Source organism: Lagopus leucura, unplaced genomic scaffold, assembly GCF_019238085.1.
Source record: "Lagopus leucura isolate 7727_CA_CO unplaced genomic scaffold, USGS_WTPT01 Super-Scaffold_73, whole genome shotgun sequence".
NCBI classification, from domain to species: Eukaryota; Metazoa; Chordata; class Aves; order Galliformes; family Phasianidae; genus Lagopus; species Lagopus leucura.
Window position 1 is genome coordinate 62,053,908 of NW_024962252.1, and position 22,996 is coordinate 62,076,903.

Here is a 22,996-nt window from a genome sequence, read left to right on the forward strand (position 1 = left end):
TGTGAACACTTGGACAGGGCCTAGCTGGAGGGGACACAACATGGATGGCTGGAAGCATGGTCAACAAGAATAAACACTCGTCTTCTGACAGAAACAAGGGAGGGGAATCAACTCTTTGAAAGGGTTGATAACAGCAGGACGCGGGGAAATGGTTTTAAGTTGAGGGAGTGGAGATTTAGGTTGGATGTCTGGGGGAAATTTTTTATAGAGAGAGTGGTGAGGTGCTGGAACAGGCTGCCCAGAGAGTTTGTGGATGTTCCATCGCTGGAGGTGTGCAAGGCCAGGTTGGATGGGGCACTGAGAAGCCTGGTCTAGCATTAAATGTGGAGGTTGGTGGCCCTGCATGTGGCAGAGGGGTTGGAGATTCATGATCCTTGAGGTCCCTTCCAACCCTGGCCATTCTGTGATTCTGTGTGACTCTGTAATATCATAAGATTTTACCACCATCCCAGCTGAGAGGAAACAGCTGGAAAAAAAGGTCCTGCTTACTGCATCAAATGGCAATCTGCTATCCCTGCTATCCCTGCTAGCATCTGCTAGCTGCTGCTAGAGGGAGACTGTTGGGGGTCTGCATGGTGCAGGGAAGGGTCTCAAGCCAGCTGTGACCTGGGCAATGCCATATGATGATTTCCTTGTCTTTCATTTTTCCCATTTAAAAAGTCCAGGAGGTATTAAGAAAACATTCAGACATTCACAGACTTCGTGCTATCGTGTTGTTTTATAAAAACTCCAGTTTTTTACTGCTCTAGGTGCCCAGCTGAGATCTGGCAAAATGGTGACCACATTGCTGGCTGCATGCTTTGAACATTACAGGATCTGGAACAGCCAGCAGTGGCTGTCCCAAGCAGGGCACACAAATCTGTCTGCAGTTGATTTCCACTTCTCTCTGCCTTGGTTCACTGTGCATGAGGTTGTTGCTCCATCCCCAGGAGGCATGACATGCCAGCGATGTCAGGTCTGGACTCCTAGGGGAAATGTCACTGGTGTGCTGCTTGTGCACCACTTTGCAGCCTCCCAAAGATGAGTGCACCCAAAAATAAAGAACCACTGAGCCACGGGGATCGCTGCAGGCTGGCAGAGAGCTGCGGGTCTCAGGGGAGGAGCGGGGAACTCCTTCACTGACAAAAAAATGCAGTAAGAACGGTTTATTTCAGGAAGTTAGGGGAGAGGAGATCTTCTGACTGTTCTAAGTAAGGAAATAAGAAAATCTCTTTACATGCTTCCCAAAAGACAAGGCATAAAGGTGCAAAACTGCCAGGAGGGAGCTTTCACCTGGCACGGACTGCATGCGGAGCAACCTGCAGCTCCTCGGGGTGCTCCGCTCCGTGTGAGCAGCGCCCGCTACCCTTCGTGTGTGCATGTGCGACTGCCCCGCGTCCTCCCACGGGCTCCGCTACCGGGTGTCCCGGGCACGGGCAGGGGCTCAGCCCCCCGGCCCGCGCTTCCCGGATTTGTGCGTGGTGCTGCAGGAGGAGGCGGGGGAGAACAAGCCCCGCTGAAGTAGAGGGGGGCAAGCCGGCGCCCCCCGGAGCATGCGGGAGGGTTAACCCGCGAAGTCTGGGAGGAGAAAGCGGAGGCCGGGCTGGGCAGGGGGAGGATAAGAGGAAAAGGGAACGAGCGTTTCGGCGAGGTCGCACACCGCCAGCCCCGCCGTAGCGGCAGTGCCTTCCCCTCGCAGGCGGCGGACACGGTGGGGAGGTGTGGGAGGGTCCAGCCTTCCACACACCCCCCCAGCTTTATCTCCTCTTCCCCCACCGCTGGGTGGACGCAACCGGAGGGGAGAAAGGGCGGCCCGCAGGCGCGGAGCCCCGAGGGAGGAGGAGGCAGGGGAGCATCTCCGAGCCGCCGCTCCCTGCCCGGTAGACGTGGAGAGGGAAGGAAAACTGCCGGCTGCGCTCCCGGCCCCGAGCTCCAAGGGGTGAGGGTTAAAAACTAGAAAAGGACCTGAGCGGGGACCTCCCAGCCTGAGAGCGGGCGTTGGGGGGAGCGACATCCCGGGGATAGTCCCCCTTCTCCGCTTCCCGGAGCTGCTGCCCGCCGCAGCCCCAGGATGTGGGTGCCGCTGCTGCTGCTGCTGCCCGAGCTGCTCCCCGCCGTGCCGGCCCAGAAGCTCTCCGCACTCACGGTAAGGCCGCCCGCCGCTCCGGCCCCGGGGCGCACCTGAGCCGGCGACCGCCGCTGTCCCGGCCCGGAGGACCCATCCACCCCGCCCGGCCCCGCTCTCTGCAGCGGGCACTGCGCTTCTGCCGGGGGAGCGCGGTGGAAGTTTCCTGTGGGTCTCCGCAGAGCTTCGGGCCAGAGTTAATGCCCGTGGTGCCGCTTCGCTTTCCCAAAGGGGAAGAGCGCTGCAGTGAGGTCTGCTTGCGGACTGCTTTTGGTTGACCGATTTCATTTTATTTTTGCTTATAAAGAGGCTGGAAACAGCCCTGCTTGGCTATTCCAGACTCCATGATGCTAAACATGGAACCCTGCGTGGAGATGGGTGAGCCAATTCATTAGGCTTGCTAAATAAGCCATAACCACTTCTCCAGCCAAGACCTGAGGTTTGCAGCTAATAGCTAGTGCAGCCTTCTTGTAGGGCTCACAGTGTTTGCAAAGCTATAATTAATGCAATCTGTAGAAATAAAAACATTTTCCTTAAATGTTTTTAAACAAGTGCTTGAGTAAACATAACGGGCAAGGAGTATCCCTTGGAAGCTGTTTTCTAAGTGTTTTGGTGAAGGCTGTGCCCCTTGGAGTTTATTATGCTGAAGTCACAGGCAGTTGCAAAGTGAAGTAGACCCTATTTTTGTCTCGGTCTTTCAGAAAACAACCCTCTGCAAAACACTGAGAGCTGTTTTCTTTTTATCTTTCTATTCAGTGGGGAGGGGGCAGACAGGGAAAGCTCAAGGAGAAGTTGGGGCGGAGGGGGGGGGTCTGAGCTGGTCATACCTGAAATTCTTCAGGGGAAGTCTTGCCTTCTCATCTTGGTGGATTGCTTTTTGTTTTCTCTTTCTCTCTTTCTCTCTTTCTCTCTTTCTCTCTTTCTCTCTTTCTCTCTTTCTCTCTTTCTCTCTTTTTCTCTCTCTTTTTTTTTTTTCCCTCTTTTGAAATGATTTGGAGATTAGAATCTGACAATTGAAAACCTTGAAGGAATGCTTTGTGGATTTTATAGTGTATGACATTTCCAAGTGAGGGACAGAGAAACTGCAGTGATTTTTTTTTTTTTCTCTCTTTTAAAAACCTCATTTGAAGCACCCGTGGGCCCTCAGGTGGTACCTTATTCCAGTTAACAGGGTAACACTGTAATTTAATTCCAAGTTCACTTTCATAAATATGTAAAGGGAGTTTGCAAGAGACTACATGTTATATTATTTCTAAGATGCATTTTAAAAGTTCTGAATATTAGCATAGAAGTAAATCAGAAATGCTGAATACGTCCAAATGTAAAATAGTAGTGATGGTGGCTGTTATATCACTTTAAAATGGTCCCTGAATGAAATGACACCAAAGCCTCTCCATGTGTGTCTGCAAGGCTCTGTTGAATGTAACTGTTGTTCAGTGGGTGGCTGCCTGCCTCCCTAAAGCTGGAGGAATAAAAATCTGGTTGAGGGCACTTAGGAAAACCCTTTAAAAATTAAATGGCATCAGCTCATGTGGATGCATTTGACTTCAGCTGCTGCAGAAATGTCTACATTCTCTCCATTCCCCCTCTCACCCAGCCAGAGTGTGCATAATTCATTTCTGCACCTTACAGTAGTATGCATCTTTATGAGCCGTGATCAGACAAGTTAGTACTGGTGGAATCCCCAGCCCTGTGCTACGAAAGAGGTATCAATGCTGGAGGCTTTAAGCTTTCAATCTGAGCAAAAGTCAAACGTTTTGGTAGGAATAGCAGGACGTGTTGCTGTTGGGCTATAGTGAGCCCATCCTCATCTTCCTGCTGGCTGTGCTCTTCTTACAGAGATGGCCAGCACATATGAGTAGCAGTGCATATTGTGAATCATTCCATAAAATGGGTAATGAGCTGACAGACACGCGTGGTAAAAAAACAGTACACACACACTCGTGCATACATGCTCTGCACTTCTTGCAAGACTAAACTTTGAGTTCTGGTGGCACGAGGCAGGTTTACTTTCTGCTATCTGTGTACTTCCCTGTTTAAACAAAACCAAACCAACTACACTGTAACAGCAACAAGTACCACCACTAAATCATTCTTCACTCCGGCAGTCATTTTGCTTATAGCTCACAGACTGTATAACCCCTTCCCACACATTTCTCAGATATTCGTGAGTGAGATCTGTCCAATTGTAACGAAAACCAAACCCAGGCCATGTAGGAACAACAGAGAAATGCATGACTTTCTTTTCACCTGCTGTGCCCTTATTTAATGACAGAGAACTACCATTCTTTTCTGTGCATCAGATGAAGTTTCCCCCATTGTTTGTGGTTAGAATTAGAAAGAAAAATATCCAGATGCCATTGGGACAGAACACTTCCCCATGTCTTATCCCCTCTCTCTAGATGAGAGTTTTATGAAAACTGCAGGATGATTATAGGGAAGGTTGTGCCTAATCCTAATGATAGCACACTGTCAGGGATATGCGGCTTGCCAGGTAGTGGCAATAACAGCAGAGGCACAGTCTCCTTAACCACAGTGGTAAATCTGCCATAAGATGAGCCGTAGCAACCTTGTGATAGTACAGTTCATGTTTCCTCTAGCAAGAATTACTTTAATGAAGCTCCTGGCATCAGTGTCATTCTTTCAGAAGTTGGCTGTATGAATCGGACTTTTTTTTATTGCCTACCTTTTGAACAACTCTGGGTTCTGAGAGACAAACTGGGTGATGGCTGGGCAGTGAGGGGACACTAGGTACGTTATGTTTTTAATTTGGCAAAACAACTTTCTGAGCCGTTTTAGCTTGATGTCCTTGCTAGCTTCAGAAGTAGAGCAAGTATTGCTTTCAGACAGTACTTCCAGCAGCTATAGACCTGTATCCTTGTTTAATTAGGAATAATGTTTTTGTATTAGATGTCATACTTTTCATTAGATTATGTGCTTGGGTCCCCATCTGTGTACCAGAGCAGAGGAGAAGCATGAAGGAAGAGCTGAATCGTTTTTGGGAAGCCAAGATATGCACCAAGGTCTGAGAATTTTTAAGTATTTGTGGGTTCACTGGCTTAGACATAGCCCAAAGCAACTTTAAACTTGTAGCAATCTTGGCCTCTTGTGGTCAAAAATTACTCTCTGCTAAAGCTGCTCCTGGACTTGTCTCCTGTTTAGAAACATATTGCAGAAATAGGCACAGTGGGGGGAAATGTGATATTCCAGTTCTGAGTTACTAACTGAGCCACAAGGATGGATGGTGGAGGAGAGCATTATTTAGTATTCTACTTATTGTTATTTCAAATAAACATACATTGGCAACAGAACAATGGCTTTCATTTTGGGAAGGTAAACTGGGAGCTGTCTCATAAGAAACTGTGAGATTTGGAGGGACTGTAGCCAATTTGGCTGCTCCTGTTTTTTTCCTCCCCTTGTGTCAAATAATAATGTAAAACATTCTTAATTTCCACAAAATATCTTCAGTGTTACCTTGTTTATTGAAAGTCAGGTAATAGCCTGGAATTCTTGTAGCACATTGTTGGAATGCTTTTTCGATGCTGTGTTTTTATTCTGCTCAACGATATGCACCTATTCTTTCTCAGTGTAGTAAACTGGTGATGGCTGAGCCTTACTGGCATATTATATTAGAGGAATAGTCATATCTTGAGGCTACAGGTACTTTTGTTTTGAAACATAGTGTTTTGAAGAAAGAATAAGCTTAAGATCACCATGCTTATCTCCATATTAGTTTGGCATTGTTTTGCCGTGTTTTTGGAACCATCGGCTTAGCTTTTATATCAGTTACAGTGTTGTGTGTGTGCATGTGCTTGTACAAACAATAGGACACAAGTGGTTTCTTATTTTAAAATTTATATGACTTGTAACATACCACAAACTATTTAATTTTATGCTTTCAAAGCCTTGCTGAACTGCGTGTTTCTCTATCTAGTATTGAGCCTAGGCCTTACAAAGGAAGAAAGTCTGCTAGAAATCACTTCTCGAAATGAGCACCTTGAAATGAGCCTGTTAAAAGTTTCTGTCATCAGAGGCTGAATATTTCAGGGAATAATTGTTTTCTTTTTCTCCCCTGGTACATGCTTTGTGAGTATTCAATAGTATTTAATGCCCTGGATATGTATATACTTATACTCACCAGTATGAGATGGACCACTAAGGTAGTTCAGTAAAGGGAAGCTCAATACAATCAAAGCTTTCCAAGTTAAGGACCCATTTGGATGGCGCCTGCAAACCCAAACATTTGGAAAAATTACTCCAATTCTGACTCCAAAACCAAGACCATAAATAAGACCGTAAGTGGCTCCAGATCCTAGTAGCATTGTTACTGCAATTGGGCATTGGTACAATCAAGGTACATCAACTCTGAAAATAAAGTGCTTTCAACAATGCCTCCCTGCTATAAATTCTCTCTCAAGACACTTCTCATTAAAGAAACAAACCCAAAACCTGTGAGGATTTATTATTGAAAGTGTCAGCAAAACCTTTGATCAGCTGTTAAAAGTAATATTTCTGCATGCAGTCAACATAAACTGTACCTTACTATATGAAATACATACTGGAGATGGCAAGTCAACCTCTTACCAGGAAGATTGTAAAGCTAGAAGCAAAGAGTGGAATTGACTGTCAATGGGGAAGGAAGAGCAGGACAAAGGAAACAGAAAGAGGTAAATCACACATGCTTTGACCAGTTGTGATATTTTCATCCTTCCATTGTTGCCCACTGAATACCTTAAAGAACAGCTACAATTATTCCTTGAAAGCTGGTAAATCCCAGGGTTTGATTTGCTTTGAGAAGTCTCTGTAGGTTTAGCTGCTATCCAAAAACTATCTGGTCTGTGTTGGTTTGGAAATCAGGCTACAAGTCTTTTCAAGATCTGGCTCACTCAGGACATTGCTAGCGTTTCCACTTCTTCAGCCAGACCAGATTTACCACAGGCGCAGCCATTTTCATGGTATTTTGGTACCTCCATTTCCTGTCGGGCCTGAGACCAGGAAGTGCAGAGGCGCCCGAAAATTAAAAAACTGAGTAAGAAATGTTTGAGATCAAAGACCTATTTTTGAGCAGCAAATAAAGATTTGAGTTTGGTTGAGGAGTGGCATTTTTATCTGAACAAATTCCTGCAATCTTTGGGAAGCTGTGTAATGGAGTTAGATTTTGCTAAGGACACTGAGATTTCCAAATCTGTTTGTTTACTTCAGGATCAATCCCTACATGTTTCTAAATGTTCTGTGAAGGAAATACTTCAGGTTGTTTCAATGTTATGTTTGGAGGTAGAGTTCTAGAAAGTTCAGATTCCAGATTGACAATGCTGGCCATGTCATGGTGCAAGCTGGAAAACTTTCTTCAGAAAGACTATCAAAATTGTTTTTGACTGTACGAGTACTGCCCTCCCCTCCTCTTTCTCTCTGCTATGTTCTAGAATCAAAGTATAGTGACACTGGTTGTTTTGATCTTGATGGCCCCACATATTCTCATGGGGCATGCTTCTGTTGACACTTCTTTATTAAATTCTGGTTATTAATCAATACACACTGCTTTCATTTTATCTACTGTGGTAAATAAGACACTTTCCACTGTAACTCTGGCTGGAACCCTGGAAAGAGGAATTGCATCAGGAAAAAAAATGCAGTTTACAGTGTGCTGATATCACAGAGAATAATTGATACCAAAGGAAAGGGAGGAGAAATTTAAGATGTGGAAAAAAAATTGTCCATAGGCAACACTTGGTAATTGCCTTCAAGAAAAGAAAGTTGACTGTGCAGAGAAGAGCTGATGTAGCATAAATAACTGTGCAGTTCTTCCTGCACTATTTTAATTTTTGTCTAGTTGTCTTATCTATGCAGGGAATTGTGCTGAATTACAGTCTTTGGTGTAGCGTGGTGGTGTGCGTAGAAAGCAAGAACTTTGGTTTCAGGAAGGTGAAAGCCACCCTAGAGTGCACTGACTGGGATTTCAGTTGATGAGGTAACATTTGGTAGCAGATGGTTTCTTAATATTACTGTATTAAATTATGAATTGTCTTCAAAAAAGCAACATTAACACATTATCATGCCTTAACACGAACCCAGGGAAATAAGTTTATGTGGAGTCAGTTTTGCAAACTGAAGTTTTAGTCAGTCTTGGCAGAAGATATTGCCTTGATGAGTTAGTAACTGCCCTTCAGTGATTTTTTTTTCCCCCTTTCTAATTTATTAGCTTTCAGAAATGACCAGTAAGCATTTCATCAGCTGCCGAAAATCCAGGCTAATAGAGAATACATCCTAGACTTCTTGTCAGGACAGAGAGAGAAAACATTTCCTGAAGGCAATCCATTCCAACTCTCTCCCTGGCTTTCTCAATGTGCTGCTAGAAAACTCACTCAAGAATGCTTACCTCAAACCTATTCAAACCTTGCCTTTTTTCTTCGTTTACTTCAGACTGCTTATTCTGTCATCTTCTGAGACACCAAGTAAAGATCCTTTCTTCTTTTGTATTGTCTTAAATTTGTTCTGGGGATGTAATAATATACTTGCCTGTCTTTAGGTGTTCATTTTCAAACTGCATACAAATTAGCTGTCATACATATGCCATAAATCTTCAACTTTATCCTAGAGCACCTAAAGAGTACTTATGTGAAAACAAAGAAGAATTCCACTGCTCTGGAATGCTCTTTATTTATGTCAAGCCTGCATGCTGTATTTTACAGATCCTTAGGATACAATTACTGCTATAAAGTGCTCAGAATCTTTTGTTGGGGCTACATTTCTCATACATTTATCACTATTCTGACTTGTGTTCAGTATTAAAGTGAGATACTGTCAGTGAATAAGCACATAAATAGCCTGGAGAGGTTGGTACATTTTTCAAAATGAAAGTAATGGCAGACAAAAAATCATTTTAATGATAATCAGGATGGACTGACTGTGATCCACATAGCAAGCTCTGATGCAAAGAAAACCTACAGATTGTGGGCATGTGTGGTTGTGAGGGAGGGAAGGCAATGACTCAGTTTCATTATCTTTCTCCTGCTCTTATCCAGAGTAAAGCAGAGGAGTGGTGGAGTTTAATCTGAGTAAAAGAGTCTGCCACTGAGTCTCATTAGTTCTTTGAAGGAGTGGGAGAAGGAAGGGTGATGTTCTGGTGGATACATGGGCTCATGAAGTGCTGCCTGCCATGCACTTACCTGTCTCCTGACTTTATACAGGCATACAACACGCGCTGCATTCGTATTTGAGCTGGGAGGTGGTGCTCTTAGGAAGAGAGTAACCAACAGGCATTGTAAGGACATGAGGAGCACAGCTTCCACAGTGACTGGATCAGTTGGCCCAGCTAGTGTATGTGTCTTTGTGGCCATCTGCTTAGGTGAGGAATTACTCAATGCATTTAATCACAATGTTTTAAACATTTCTTATTTCCTTTAGGATCCACAGGAAGACCACCTAGTTCAGCCAAAGTGAGGGCTTTGCAGGGTTGCATTTGTCAAGTACCACTGTCATTGTGGGCCACTTTTTAACACCAGTAGTGCTGCACAGCACTGCTCAGAGGGAGCTATCATGTGGACTGATATCTCTATTGGAGTGAAAAATCACTGTGACATTGTTTTTTTGAAGTCACAATTGCTATGGAAACAAATAAGTGAAACTTGGTACCAAGTATGCTACTTTGTAGCTGAGGATAGCACAAATTCTAAAGATGCCTTTATCCCCACATTACGGTACAGGTAAGAAAAAAGACTGCCAGCAAAGAAGCTACAGAAGACTAATTTCACTTATGTTGATTTGTTTAGTAAATTGTCTCTGGTCTGTTGGATGGATGACTTTCTGGAAGCAGCCATCAAAGATCTGACAGACTTTAGATAGAAAGGAGAGAGTGCGTTTATACACATCTTTCTCTATTTCTTCTCCTGTCCTTTCCATTGCAAAAACAGCCCAGTGGCAGTGCTTTTGCAGCACTCTTTGGGGGCAGGGAGGTCACCTGTCTTCTTCTATGGCACTTTCGGGATCCACCACCGGAGGGAGTGCAAGAGCAGCACGGTCTCCTCCATCCCCATTGGGAAGGGTTGAAAGAAGTAGAAACACTTATTTTTCGAGCCAGCTGCCTATGTCTGGAAAGGGCTTACAGTCAGGTAACCTTCATTTTTTGTCAGCACTTGTCACTCAGTTGCTCATCAGGCAGGAGCTCAAATGAGAAAAATCTCAACAAAAGATATTAAAAGGTAGAATTCAGATCTATGAAAAGAAAGTGACTTTAGTGTTGTGCCTTGCCTTGACACTACTTACTCATTACCATTGGTATTGGAGCATATTATTTGGAGCTCAAAATAGTCAGGTGTGAACAAGAGGGGAAACGAGCCTTAAAATACATGCTGCTCTCAACTCCAGGAAGGTTTCAGCCTGTAGAAATTGTATGCCTTGTTCATTTCATTGCATGCACCTGTGTGATTTCTTCTTGCAGCGTTTACCTACAAGAGTTATGATAAACAAGATAAAAGAAAGTGGAAAACTTATTTTCCACATTGTATGTAATAGGGTTAAGTTTCAGAGTCCATCCTCCTGGGAAAGCAGATTTCAAGCACGTCAGTTTTTGATGGATTTCAGCCTGAGTGGATTTAGTTGCAAATCTGAACTTAGTACAGGAGGTTTTATCTTTCCATCTTGTTTCCTCCTTGAAAGGCTTCATAAATTACATTTCTGAGAGAAAGGAAAAGAATTTTTGAAAGGGGTATTCATTTGGCAAATTGCTCTTCTGTTTAAGTTTCCCCTTTCCAGGTGCTGAACAACTCCCAAAGTAAGTTCTGTCACTGCTCGGTAATGGAATTTCATTAGTTTGCAATAAGATTACAGGGCAGTATTCGTGCACTGATAATTGAGTTATTTGTGAAGGGAAGAAGGCAAAAATCAAAGGAGTCAAATATTTATTTGTCTGTACTTATTGCTGTAATTTTCTCCTTTGCAAAATGGGTATACAGTGCTGCGGTTCTGAAATGTCAGCGTTTGCCTTCACTAAATGCAAAACCAGGAAAGACAGAAGGAAGTCAGAGAGCCAAATCAGAGTATTTCTGACTATGTGCCCAAGTCAGATCTGACACCAAGATGGAATGTCGTTAATGTTATTGACAGAGATTGCTTTATCCTTTTATCCAGGTGGCTGGTGAGAAACCCACAGAAGCACAGCAAACAGCAATGCTGGTTTGTTAAAGTGGTCATGGCCAAAGGGGATCTGCAGTGTGCAAAGGGCCAAGTGTCATCTGCATGGTATTTCCTGACTTGAGAGACTTTATCATTGCCCTAAAGCTGGGGTTCTCAAGCTGTGAATGTATTTCCTTTCACAGTGCAAAACTCTTTCTCCCCTAAAGGAGAAAAAGACCCTAACCAATACAGCCTGATCTCTCCTTCAAAGTACAAAGGAAATGTTTGGGTGTCTCTTCCTATTTGCACAATTATCTCAGCATGGAGTTGGGATTCATTGCCGCTTTCTAGCTTTTCTTGAGAGAGGAAAGAAGATGGGACTTGTGCAAGATGCTTCCATCCTGTGGATCCAGACCAAAGAGCTGAGAGCTGTTCTTGCTGCCACTCCAACTAGTGACTATGTTCTCTTCTATAAGCAGTAGCATCAAGAATTCTTGACGGGAAACCTTACCCAAAGTCTCTCTTGACAACCTCAGAGAACTGTCAAGTATTATTAAGGAGCACAGATCTTCTTCTGTGGGATACCTGGGGCTTCAAAATATTTTCTGTCCACTGCAATAAATTCCCTAGATTGCAATCTCCTAACTGACTACCCATGTCAGTCATATATGTGTATGGAGGTGTGCTCTATATATACTCTCATTATGCTTTTCTTCCTTTTGTTTTCCAAGGGTGACTGAAAAACCCCAGTAAGGACCTAGAGTTACTGGGGTAAATTTACTGGGGTAAATAACCAGAAATTCAGACTTTTTTTTTTTCCCCTGACGTTTATTAATTTGATCTGAACAGTTTGATCTGAAACTTTTTTGTTTGTTTTGGTCTAAGAAAGGGGAAGATGTTTAGAAGTCTAGTGTTAGCTTTCATTTGACAAGACTTCTCACTTGTTAGGTTTTGACCATGTTGGAGATGCTGAAGTTCACCTGTGTTTGGTAGCTGGTAAATTTGTGGAGTTATCTGAATACTGAAAAGAACATCATCTGCCTGCAAATTTCATATCGGGTCCACTTCAGGATTTGCCTCAGGCAATCACTGGTTTTATTTTAGAAGCTCTCTTGACTATTATCCTGAATTATGTGAGAATAGTATTTTTTTTTTCTTCTTTTTCTGCTTGAATTTCTAATTATTACAGGAGAAAAAAAAATAAAAAAGTTGCACTGTTTTTCTTCTTTACACCAAGTAAATGACTTCTTTAAAAATGCTATCCTGAATCTTTCCTCACACCTGGGCCTGAGGAAACTCCAGAGTGAGATTCATTTTAGAACTGTATTAGGAAATCACACAAGTAAGACGAGTAAGGAGCAACCAGAAGTGTTCACTGAAATTAGGTGGTTACAAAAAGACTGTTTGCATGTAAAAACTTATTATTTCCAGCTGACAGCAATTAAACCAGTGTCAGAGATGGAATGAAATTCCCTTAAGGGAGCCTTGTATGAATGAGACAGTTAAGCATTAGAAAGAGTGTGTATGACAGATGGAAAAGCTTGAAAGAAATGACAAGTCTATCAAAGCTGAAGGGGGTCACAGTTCATATTCTACAGCTATTTTGTGGTATGCAGGATGTCTCTCAAGAAGAGCCCTGCAGCTCTCTGCTGTCAGCAACAGCAAAGCAGGTGTGCACATGTGTCTGAGAGGCAGAAGTAGATGCCTTCTATTTTGCATGCCTGATCTTTTTTTTTTTTTCTTTCTTTTTTCTTTTTTTAAATATACATCAACACTTCTTAAAACTTGGCTTTATTTTTTCAACACTTCTTGTTTTGCTAAAATTCTGCAGTTTAGGGGAGTGCCATTTAGAAGTTGTTAACAAAGTGCAATTGCAACTGATTACTTAATTTCATATCAGCCCTTTGCGACTGTAAAGCAGCCTGTGGGCTGTGTGTGTCATATACACACATTCTGAGTCCTGCCCTTTTAAAAAGGAGTGGGATGTGTGCCAGGTGTCTGCAAAACAGTTCAAAGAGTGGAGAAGCACAATGAAGGGAAATGAGACAGTTTGCCCCTGGTATGCTATTTTGACAGAACATAAATGATTCTGCCTCATCATGTTGCAGTCCTTCACAGTTAAGAGGGGGGTCTCAGCTGCAGCTTCTGTCCTGGCCCTCAGGAATCTGTTTGCTCTTGTATGCCCTCATGTAACTTGAAAAGCAGCAGTATCTAAAACAAGCTTTTGATAGAAATAAGAGTTCTCTGATCATGTCATACGTGTCATAGATAGAGGAGCTGCAGGTGCAACAGTACATGAGTGCCATAGAGTTTACATAATAACAATTCAGATATTCCAGAATCGTATCAGAGGACATGGCCAAACTTCTCCACTAGATCCTCCAGTTTGAGCTGGGCAAAGTTGGACTTGTGCTTGTTCTCGTAACTTTGTAAGAGGAAAATTCCTGAAAGGAATGAGGGAGAATAAACTTGACTGTGAGTCTCCCATACAGGGACTTAGGAAACTGGAGATGGTTGCAATACCTGAAACTGATGCTATCAGTGAGCATATTTGGATGTGATAAAATCTCTGTCAGTACATGTCTGGGTAGTGGGGCTGTTCATACCCACAACCCTTGAAGAAAACAGGAACACGTTTTCAGTTTTCTGCATGTACAGGTAGAAAAGTGATCAGCAGAAGGATAGAAGTGGAAATAAACTGAACAAAGAGATAGCATAAAATCACCTCTCTTCACTCTGTTGCTAATATCCAACTATTGGTTTTTTGAGTCAGTTTTGTTGTAATAACTATGTTTCTTACATTTTGAGAACTGCACGTGACTGTAGAACTTACTGCTGAAGCAGTAAAAAGACACTCATTTTTGCAATGTAACTTCTTACTGTATTGTCTGCTTTTTACTGCGCAGCGTAAATATAGCTCAATCTCTTGGTAAGGAGTTGATAAGGTAGAGCTGAATTTCACATCCAACAAAACCATTGTTACAATGACAATCCAATGTTTTTGGTGAAAATCACAGTTTTGATCTTGGCAACAAGGAGAGAATATTTTTGGGCAAGATGATTCTTAATTTTAGTATGATATACTATATCTCTGCTCCAAAAACTGGTTAAAGATTGGAAATAGCTGAAGGTGGTGCTGGCAGCAGTTCAGGTGAAATAGAACAAGTGAGTAGAACCTGGAAGGAGGCATTAATCGGGGTCAGCAGGATGGGAAGCTGTACTCATTTCAAAAGTGTGGGAAGAAAAAGGCTCAGACCTTGCTTGTTTCTAAATAAAGGATTCGTTTTTATAAAGCTCTTCCTTAACAAGCAAACTAGAAGATTATCTTTAATGGTTTCCTGTTACCTCAGAGTCACATGTATTATCTGCACATGAAACTGTTAAACTAGAACTGAGGCAACGTATGTGTATTGTTCATCAACACAATCAGTAATGAAAGTTCAGGGAAAGTTTGCAGTGCCAAGGTACCTACTGTTAATTCTGACTACATGATACTGGCAAGCAGATTCGGGATGCAGTGGTTTCACAGTGCACTTTGTTTTCAAATCTCTCACCTCTATCAGCCCTAAATACTGCTGTCCCATGGCCTGAAATCCTATCTGAGCTTGATTAAGGTACAAAAATGAGGCTCCTCTCAAGCAAGGGAATTTACCTGATTCTACCTTAGCTCTGAATCTGCTTTGTTATCCAGAAGTGTTTGTGCATTGTGGTAAAACAACTATTGTAGATTGTATATGAGAGCATGTAACATGGGAGTTTGTATTTCCAACAGCCAGCCTCTGTCTTAGTAACTGTATGATGCATGAAACTGGTTAATGTGTTATTTTAGTTAATGTGACCAATATTCCCTCATGTCCATTAACTTGAAGCTGTGAATGGTGCTGTAAAATGAAGGGATGGTTTTTCAGTGTGTGGTTTACTTGTATTGCTGTTATAGTACATTGATCAAGATTCTAGGCTTTCTCAAGCTTAGAGATCTCTGCTACTCACTGTTTCTCAAACAGCTGTTGACTGTGTGCTGTCTCCCAAATAGGCTTTTTTCTTCATCGCACTTCTCATGTCAAAGGTGAACACCATTGCTATTTCATTTTCCAAATTGCGTTAGGACCTGTGCCGTGGGAATCCATTTAACTGTCATGGCATTGTTCATTTACTGTAACTTGAATCAAACAGTTGGCAGACTTAGCTTGATGGGCTGTGAATCCAGATGTTATCCTTCTCTTTCTCATCACCCAATAAAATATGTATTCAGGACTTTGTTACCTTGGGGATAATTTATCAGCTTCATTATGGACCCTTCCCTTACCCTGAGGTAAATTGTTGATCTTTCCAGTGAAGAAGTGAAGTTCCACAGTATAAAGTAGGTCATTTCAGAATGTCTCTGGAGGCCGTTTCTCCCAGAAAGTGTATATTAGGGCCTGGGGACTACTTCTAAAGCTCTCATAATAGACTGTCACATTGGTGGTAGTGTGCTTACAATGCACCTCAGAACTGAAGGAGACAGGTTTGTTTTTGAAAAATACAGGCAAATATTTCTGTTCTACTCATTAGCGACTGGTAAGTCACTGGTGCATTTCTGTTTGATGTCTGAGTGTAAGAACAAGCTCACATGAGTTGTCCACTTATTTCTGCTCATCTAGCATTATCTTGAGGAATTTACCATCCACTGAGGAACGGCCTCAAGCTGTGCCAGGGGAGATTCAGGTTGGACGTTAGGAAAAGCTTCTTCTCTGAGAGAGTGGTCAGGCACTGGAATGCTCAGGGAGGTGGTGGAGTCACTGACCCTGGAGTTGTTCAGGAAACATTTAGTTGTTGTATTGAGGGACATGGTTGGATGGTTGGACTGGATGATCTTAGAGGTCTTTTCCAACCTTGGAGATTCTATGATCTTTGCCATGTATAATTCATAGAAAGCCAGTCAAAAGCCAAAAAGACGTCAGCTATAAGATGGGTTGAGAAAGTAGGGAGAGTCACATATATTCAAATATAGGTGCATTTATATTTGAAGGATGAAAAAACCAAAGCACAAGAGAAGAATGTTTTAGTAAATATTATATACCAGATAGCTATCAATCTCCATGCAGTCTGGAGAATATGTTCCCCTCTGGTCCGTGTCATATATATGCATGCACAGTCTTTCTCTTTAAACAACAAAAAAACCCAACGACCCACTGTTTCCCTTCTTTTATGAATAGATGGCTTTTTATCATCCCAGATTTCAAAATAATTGCTATCAGTAATAAAACAAGTGAAACCTCCGCTAGCCAATCTGATAAGCTGAATGGCTAAATGTTTTCTTTCATGATAAGAATTGTGTAAGCAAAACTACAAGTGATTAAAAACAATATTGGCATTAAAAAGGACCAAACAGTGAAATTTGGGTAATTTTTAATGTCTTTTTAAAAGATACTTTGCCTATGAAACATTGCATTTTTAAAGGAAATATTTCTCAACAAACAGCTCTGCTGTTTGAAAGTTTCCTATAAACTTTGTGGATGTTATTCAAATAATGTGTTTATGGCATTCTTAAATAGATGGAGAAGCAATCATTGTAATGCAATCTAGAAATCTGCAGTAATGCAAAAAAGTTCTGAAGGAGCTGCCAGAAGATAAAAATGCAGGAAATCTAGCCATTTGAAAGTAGAAGAGGTTTTAAGAAAGAAATTCAGGTTGCTGTTGTACTATTGTGTGTAGCATCACATGGATAGATTACAGGTTACTGTAGTTACACGGGTAGTTTTGAGATGTCTCGGTGACCATAGCTAATGCAGTTTCAAAAGTGTCACAATCCGGTTCTGAGAACTTTGTATTTCCTGAAAGGTATTCTGCAAAATTTGAAACCTCTTCAGCTTCTCTCATGTAGTTTCTTCTTATCTTATGCAATCTTATTTCAGGTCTGGAAATGACACAACAGTGCTCGATGTTGCTTATTTTTGCCCTTTGCTTATTTTACCCTTTCTCCTTTAGAGAGTCCCTCTACCATTTTTTTTTTTATAGTAAAATATTAATTTCTGATAAAGAATTCAGCGTATGTGGAGATGTAGCTCATTTCTAAAAAAGTTTGCGTCAAGACCTCTGTTCATTAATTTATAGCCTCCAATACAGAGTGACAGTAAACTCCAAGGATTTTTCAGATTTTGCAGGATATTTTCCAGCCTGGAAATAGCCGATAAAGGTAGACTCTATTAATGAAAAGTGTACAGGCATAATAAATATCGCTTAATTATGGTAGCTAATGTACAACAAAATTTTACTGTGAAGTATATATAAGTTTGGGCAAAACTGACACTTGAATTTTGTATGGTTTAGCATCACAAGAGACTGAGACAGATCGAGCTGTTGGTTGTTTCTTTTACCAACTTTGTTTCTGATCAGGCATATTAAAATAGTCACAGAGAGCTGCAGATTTACTTCTGTAGCAGTAAGGAAGAAAAAATTACAATCCTGTAACAATCACTAGAGACAATCCCTTATGGATTAAAATCATGCTCACATTTTTTTTTCTTTTTCTTTTTTAATCTGTTCCATACTCACAGTCTTCTTTGCATGGCAGATAAGATCATCCATAAGTGTTTAAGGATGTGATTTTGGGGATGTCTCCAAATATCCATTCTTCAAAGATGCCTTTGAAAAATCCCAAGCTATTTCATTTATGTATTTTTAAAGCTATCTTTGTTAGAGAGAAATTTGTTAGAGGTGTCAGAGAGAAATTTGTTTTTCAGATCGCTTCTTTTATTGGTTAAAAAATAATTTATTTAGAATTTATATCACTTGCACCATCTTAGTGTCACAGTGACTTTACCAATATAAAAACCTCTTGTGTCAAAATAATACAGTTTTACAACTGTCTTCTCTAAGTCCTAATTAAATAGTGTCAAAACATCCCCATAGCCTAGTCTAAACACATTTGAGTCCAAAAAATTAACACATGCAAGGCTTTTTTTCTAATATTATTATTCAATTAAAAATGAATTCCCCTTCCCTAGTCCAAAGCAAATCATTACACCACTCTCAGAGGACCAATTCCTTTCTATTTGCACCAGTACAGCTGCCAGAAATCTCTTAATATGGTTTTAAAAAAAAAAAAAAAAAAAAAAAAAGATTTAAAAGGCAAGCAGTCTTCAAGTGAAGCACCATGAGGAGCAGGAGCAATGAGGGCTCCCTGTGGGCAGCCAGGGCCTGCCTCACTGCACTAGCCAGAAGAAGAGATCTGGGGGTACCAGGACACCCAGGCTGCAGGCACCTGTACCTCCCTGGGGATGGGCTGCTATCAAACTGAGAAGTCACATGAATCCAAGCAGACCAACCTCAATGAGGAGTATGAGGAGCACGCTCTCAGAGCCTTTTCACTGAGATCCAACGTAGCACTCAGGTGCTACAATCCAAGAGGCGCCTGGAAAAATAACTGCCATCTCTGAAGTAGCCCTTCCAATGAAAAATCCCAGCAACTGTCTTCTAATGTGGAGAAGGTGACAGAAACCAACTTAGGGCAAGCAGAGGCCAAGCTGTTGTTTGTGGTTTTACAGGACAAAAGCTAAACGCTAACAGAAGTTGGTCAGTGGCAGTATAAGGACCCCAATACACCACCTCAGCATTCTAGTTGGTGGTGTATAGCATTGTACATTTCAGGTTTTGTGGCTTCAAATTGCCATGAAATACACAAGTAACTGAGACAGCAGACCTCTGATTTCATCATATATATTATGCAGAAGTTGCTTTGTTATTCATGAGTGAAGAAGAAGGTTGGAGAAGGAGAATTACAAGAAGATAGCAGAATACAAACCTAAGGATCTTAGCATCTCATGTAATGAAAATAGAGTCCAGAGTGATGGGAGAATCTGGGGAAATAAATCCTTACAATGTGAGTATAAGAAGCTATAAAAAAAGGCAATCATCTGCATAGAGGACTGTCTTGGAGAGACTGGAAACGATGTGTATCCAGCTGTTTTACAGCTAATCCACCAAGATGTCTAGAGAGATCTAGTTTTTCTAGGTTCCCACATCATATTGACTGTTTTTCACTAGACAGCAATTACTAGACTATTGAGTGCTCACATTAATATATGTGACATGACAGCACGCAGACACAGTTTCCCCATCCACGATTTCCTCTGGTGTGTGCTGGAGTAAGCTGCAACAGGAAATGAATAAATTGCTTTTCACATTGCTTTCCCTGCTCTCCACACCATAGAAGCTGTAAAGTGCAAGCATGTGAAGCGCAAACCTGTGAAAGCATAGATGGGTCTGTGTGCATGCCTGAGTATGTGTACGAATACGAGGGAAGCAGGGTAGATGATTTGTGAGTCTTTCCATGCTGCAGAGCTGAGTATTGTGCAAACACTCCTGGCTAATAGGAAACTCAGCATAAGTATGCTATCATGCCACACGGCTCAAGCTGCTATGGTCTTCAGAGCCATGCAACACTGAGTAAAGATACCTGCCTACATCGTCAGTAATGTGGGAGTACAGTTCTCCACTGGGCAGTGCAGAGATGCCATAGGTTACCATGCTGATAATCATCAGATTTTCAATGTTTTTGAATTTCAGAAGACTAAATGGAATAAACAAATTGCAGGTAGCTAGCAGACATATGACCTGTCTTCTAATGTTCAGTCCAGAAATGCCTTTGTGAGATCAGTTTCGATGAGGGCTGCTCTAAAAATAATGCCTCCTGTTTTCTTACACTGGCCCACGACGTAAGAGGCAGGTGGTGGGGGTGCAGCAGTAGATCAGACATGTTCAATCCGTGGCACATCGGCCACATGACGCCACCCCCTGCCCCCACAACCTCTTTTCTGCCAAAGCCTGGCCCAACCATATACGTGCACCCATCACTCAGCAATAGTTAGACATCAGTGTGTGATAGACATCATCTGGGCTGAAGCCAGAGCACAGGGATGGAACAGTGCAGTGCTGACTGAAGTCATGGCAAACAATTTTATGCATTTTGATACATTGGCTAAAGTCCTGTGAACAGTGAAAAATACGCAGCTGTACTTTCAATTTTGATAAAGGAATTTGAGAACAGGTTTCAAGATTGCTGAAAAAAAACACTTTTTTGGTACATTTGCAACTCCACTGTCAGTCAGCATAAATACATGGCCTGCAATTTTTCATATAAAATCTACAGAATTGCAATGAGGCATTCAACTCAAAAATTTGATCACTTATATACTTAAGATACTTAAGATACTTACTATCTTATGAGTGAGAAATAGCCTGCACTTCACAGTTGCACCTCATTCATGTCACTGCTTTTTGGCAGTATGCACATTTGTGAACAAATGTTTTCAAGGATGAAGCACAGGAAAAATAAAATTTCATCAAAAATCTGTCATGAACACCTGGAGAACTCACTGAGAGTTGCAGCCTCTGCCATTGAACCAGGCTGATGTGTTTATTTCACAAAAATGAGGTCTCATATCCCACTAGTTTTAGGGTTTTGTTGCTCTTCCTTTTTTTCTATTTTTTCATGTTTCAACAACAACAAAAAAATTGTTGCTTATATATATTAACTGATGTTGAGGGCTGCTCTAAAAGTAATGCCTACTACGTAATTATGTTGGCCCACAACATCAGAAGTGACTACTGGTGGTACGGCAGTAGAAGTGAAAACTTTAAACCTTCCCACCAGCAGAGGGGCAGTCTGACAAAATGGTGTCTGACATGGAAGTACATATGAAGCAGAGGGGCTCACTTTCATAATCTGATGAACATTTTCCATTCATAGTTCTTCTTTTATTTGACAGGAAAAATCTCACAGTTGTCGTAGAAGTTGTCATTGCTAGATAGCAAATTTTTTTGTGCATATGACCTAATTGATTTCTTTTGATGTATTTCTCTGGGATAAGCATTAGCTTGTGAAATGATTAAAACCTTCAAACAGGAGCTACTTGGGAATAATCTACATGGAGGAAAAAGCATATCAGTAATTCCTATCTGCCTTCACAGTAAAAGCATTAAACTTAAGTGATTCATCCAGTTGCTTGCTGAGATTCTTGAGTGCAGAATTTGTCATCTTGCTTCAACAGTCTTGCTTTTTAACATAGTCTACTTAAAGATACGTCTTTCTTTTTATCAGCACATACTTTCAGGTAGCATATTGAATAGACTGATGATTTGGATTTCCAGAAGGAAGAAAGGAATGAAACCTGTCCCAGTTCACAGCAGTTCCAATTGAAAGAGATATGCTGCAGCTGTGCAACAGGCCAGTCCTCTCCTTGACCTCTTTATAACAGGTGGTGCCAGAAATTAGCCTGATATTTGTCTGGGAGGAAGGTAGGGGAGCTGATGGTAAAGATGGTATGTGGGGAGAAGGATATATATATGTGTGTGTGTGTATATATATATATATATATATATAATTTTTTTTTTTTTTTGCTCCTGTGTATGTTTGCTTAAATATGGTATTAATTTTCAGTTGCTGCTTATTTATGCTGCTGATGGAGGCCGCTTAATGTGCCAGCTCAGAAGGTGAGAAGCTTCTTGCTGTGTGGCCCCTTTAGGTGTCCTGTTACCTTTTTTGATTTCTGAGGATCTATCAGAAGTCATTTGTGCTGCCGGTGGTAGACTGTAATCTCACTTCTGTGCTCTGCGAAAGTTTTGGTGCTGCTGATGCTTAAATGCAGCTCTTCCTCCTGGCACATGTTCCACAAGAACGTTATTGCTCTAGTAATTTGTTTGTTATGAACCAACCTGATGCCTTTCAGGAAGGCTGTGAAAGTATGTCTCTTGAGAAAGCTGTGAGGCTGGTTGTACAGGGTGCTGATGGCTTTGTTCCTTCCAGGAATGAGGCCCATCTTCTTTCTGCTCTAGGGATAGAAACAATCTGCATACTGTAGTTCTGAATAGGAGTTTTGTTGCTGTATTTTGTATGTCTTCTGTGGGTACTACCTTTACTCTGTTGGAAGGCCTCCTGTGTAGTGAAGTTTGTTTTGAGGTAGGGGTACTAAATCACCATCCCACTCGTGCTCTTAAGGAGATGTGAGTGATGAGCTGCTGGGCAATGCTCTGTTGCCCTTTTGCCATCATCTTTGTGCCCTGCCTTGTTCTTACCTAATATCTTTACCAAGTTCTTTGCTCTGTATGTGTGTGAAATAAGAATATAGTTGTGAGGCAGTAAAGCAAGTTCCTGGAAGCTGTTGTGAAGCTTTATGTGGCAGGGAAGGTGTTAGGGCGATGATCAGTTCTGTTGCTTTGATCTTGCATAACCATTTAGAGGGAGATACTGAAACACTGCTAAAGGGATGTGGAGGAGAGATTAATTTCTTAAAGAGCATAGTTCAGAAACGCATGTCTTTTAAGCTAACTGCCTCTATCAAGCTATTTCTGTGTAGAAGAAGCAGAAGCCTCTGGCTATCTGACAGGAGCAACTGTGGATTTCTTAGTGTCTCTTTGAGAAAATTGAAATTCTTCAACTTTTCTCTGTTTAGATGATCAGAGAAAAAAGACCCTGTTTCCAGTGGCAGAATGAAATGAAGAAGATAACTTGATAACAAATCAATTTGTAAATTATTAACATAAATAACCATTAGAAACTCTCAGTGAGGTGAAAAAGGCTCCACAGCTGGACTTTAGAATGAACTTGGTGCCATCTTGAATGCTGTAATGTAAGTTTGGTGCTCAAAGCCTTGCTGATGCTTTCAGAAGGGGGAGTAGTAGTGCTGTGTGGGATTTGTACCATGACTTTGTAGTTGAAGGACTAAATCTTGGCCTCCTTTCTGGGGATAAGAGAGAGGAGTATGTGGAGAATGTTGAGAAGATGTTCCCAAAAGCCACATA

At 41.6% G+C, this 22,996-nt stretch overlaps 1 protein-coding gene across 7 annotated transcripts in view; it reads left to right on the forward strand.

The window, feature by feature from the left end:
- Window positions 1-1,617: 1,617 nt before the first annotated feature.
- The window catches only part of SMOC2 (SPARC related modular calcium binding 2), a 132,162-nt gene continuing 110,783 nt past the window's right edge, over window positions 1,618-22,996 (forward strand). For all 7 annotated transcript variants that reach the window (XM_042890733.1, XM_042890742.1, XM_042890750.1 and 4 more), the window contains exon 1: window positions 1,618-2,125. In XM_042890733.1, coding sequence (XP_042746667.1) covers window positions 2,051-2,125 — 75 coding nt within the window. In that variant the 5' untranslated portion in view covers window positions 1,618-2,050. The remainder of the gene's footprint in view (window positions 2,126-22,996) is intronic.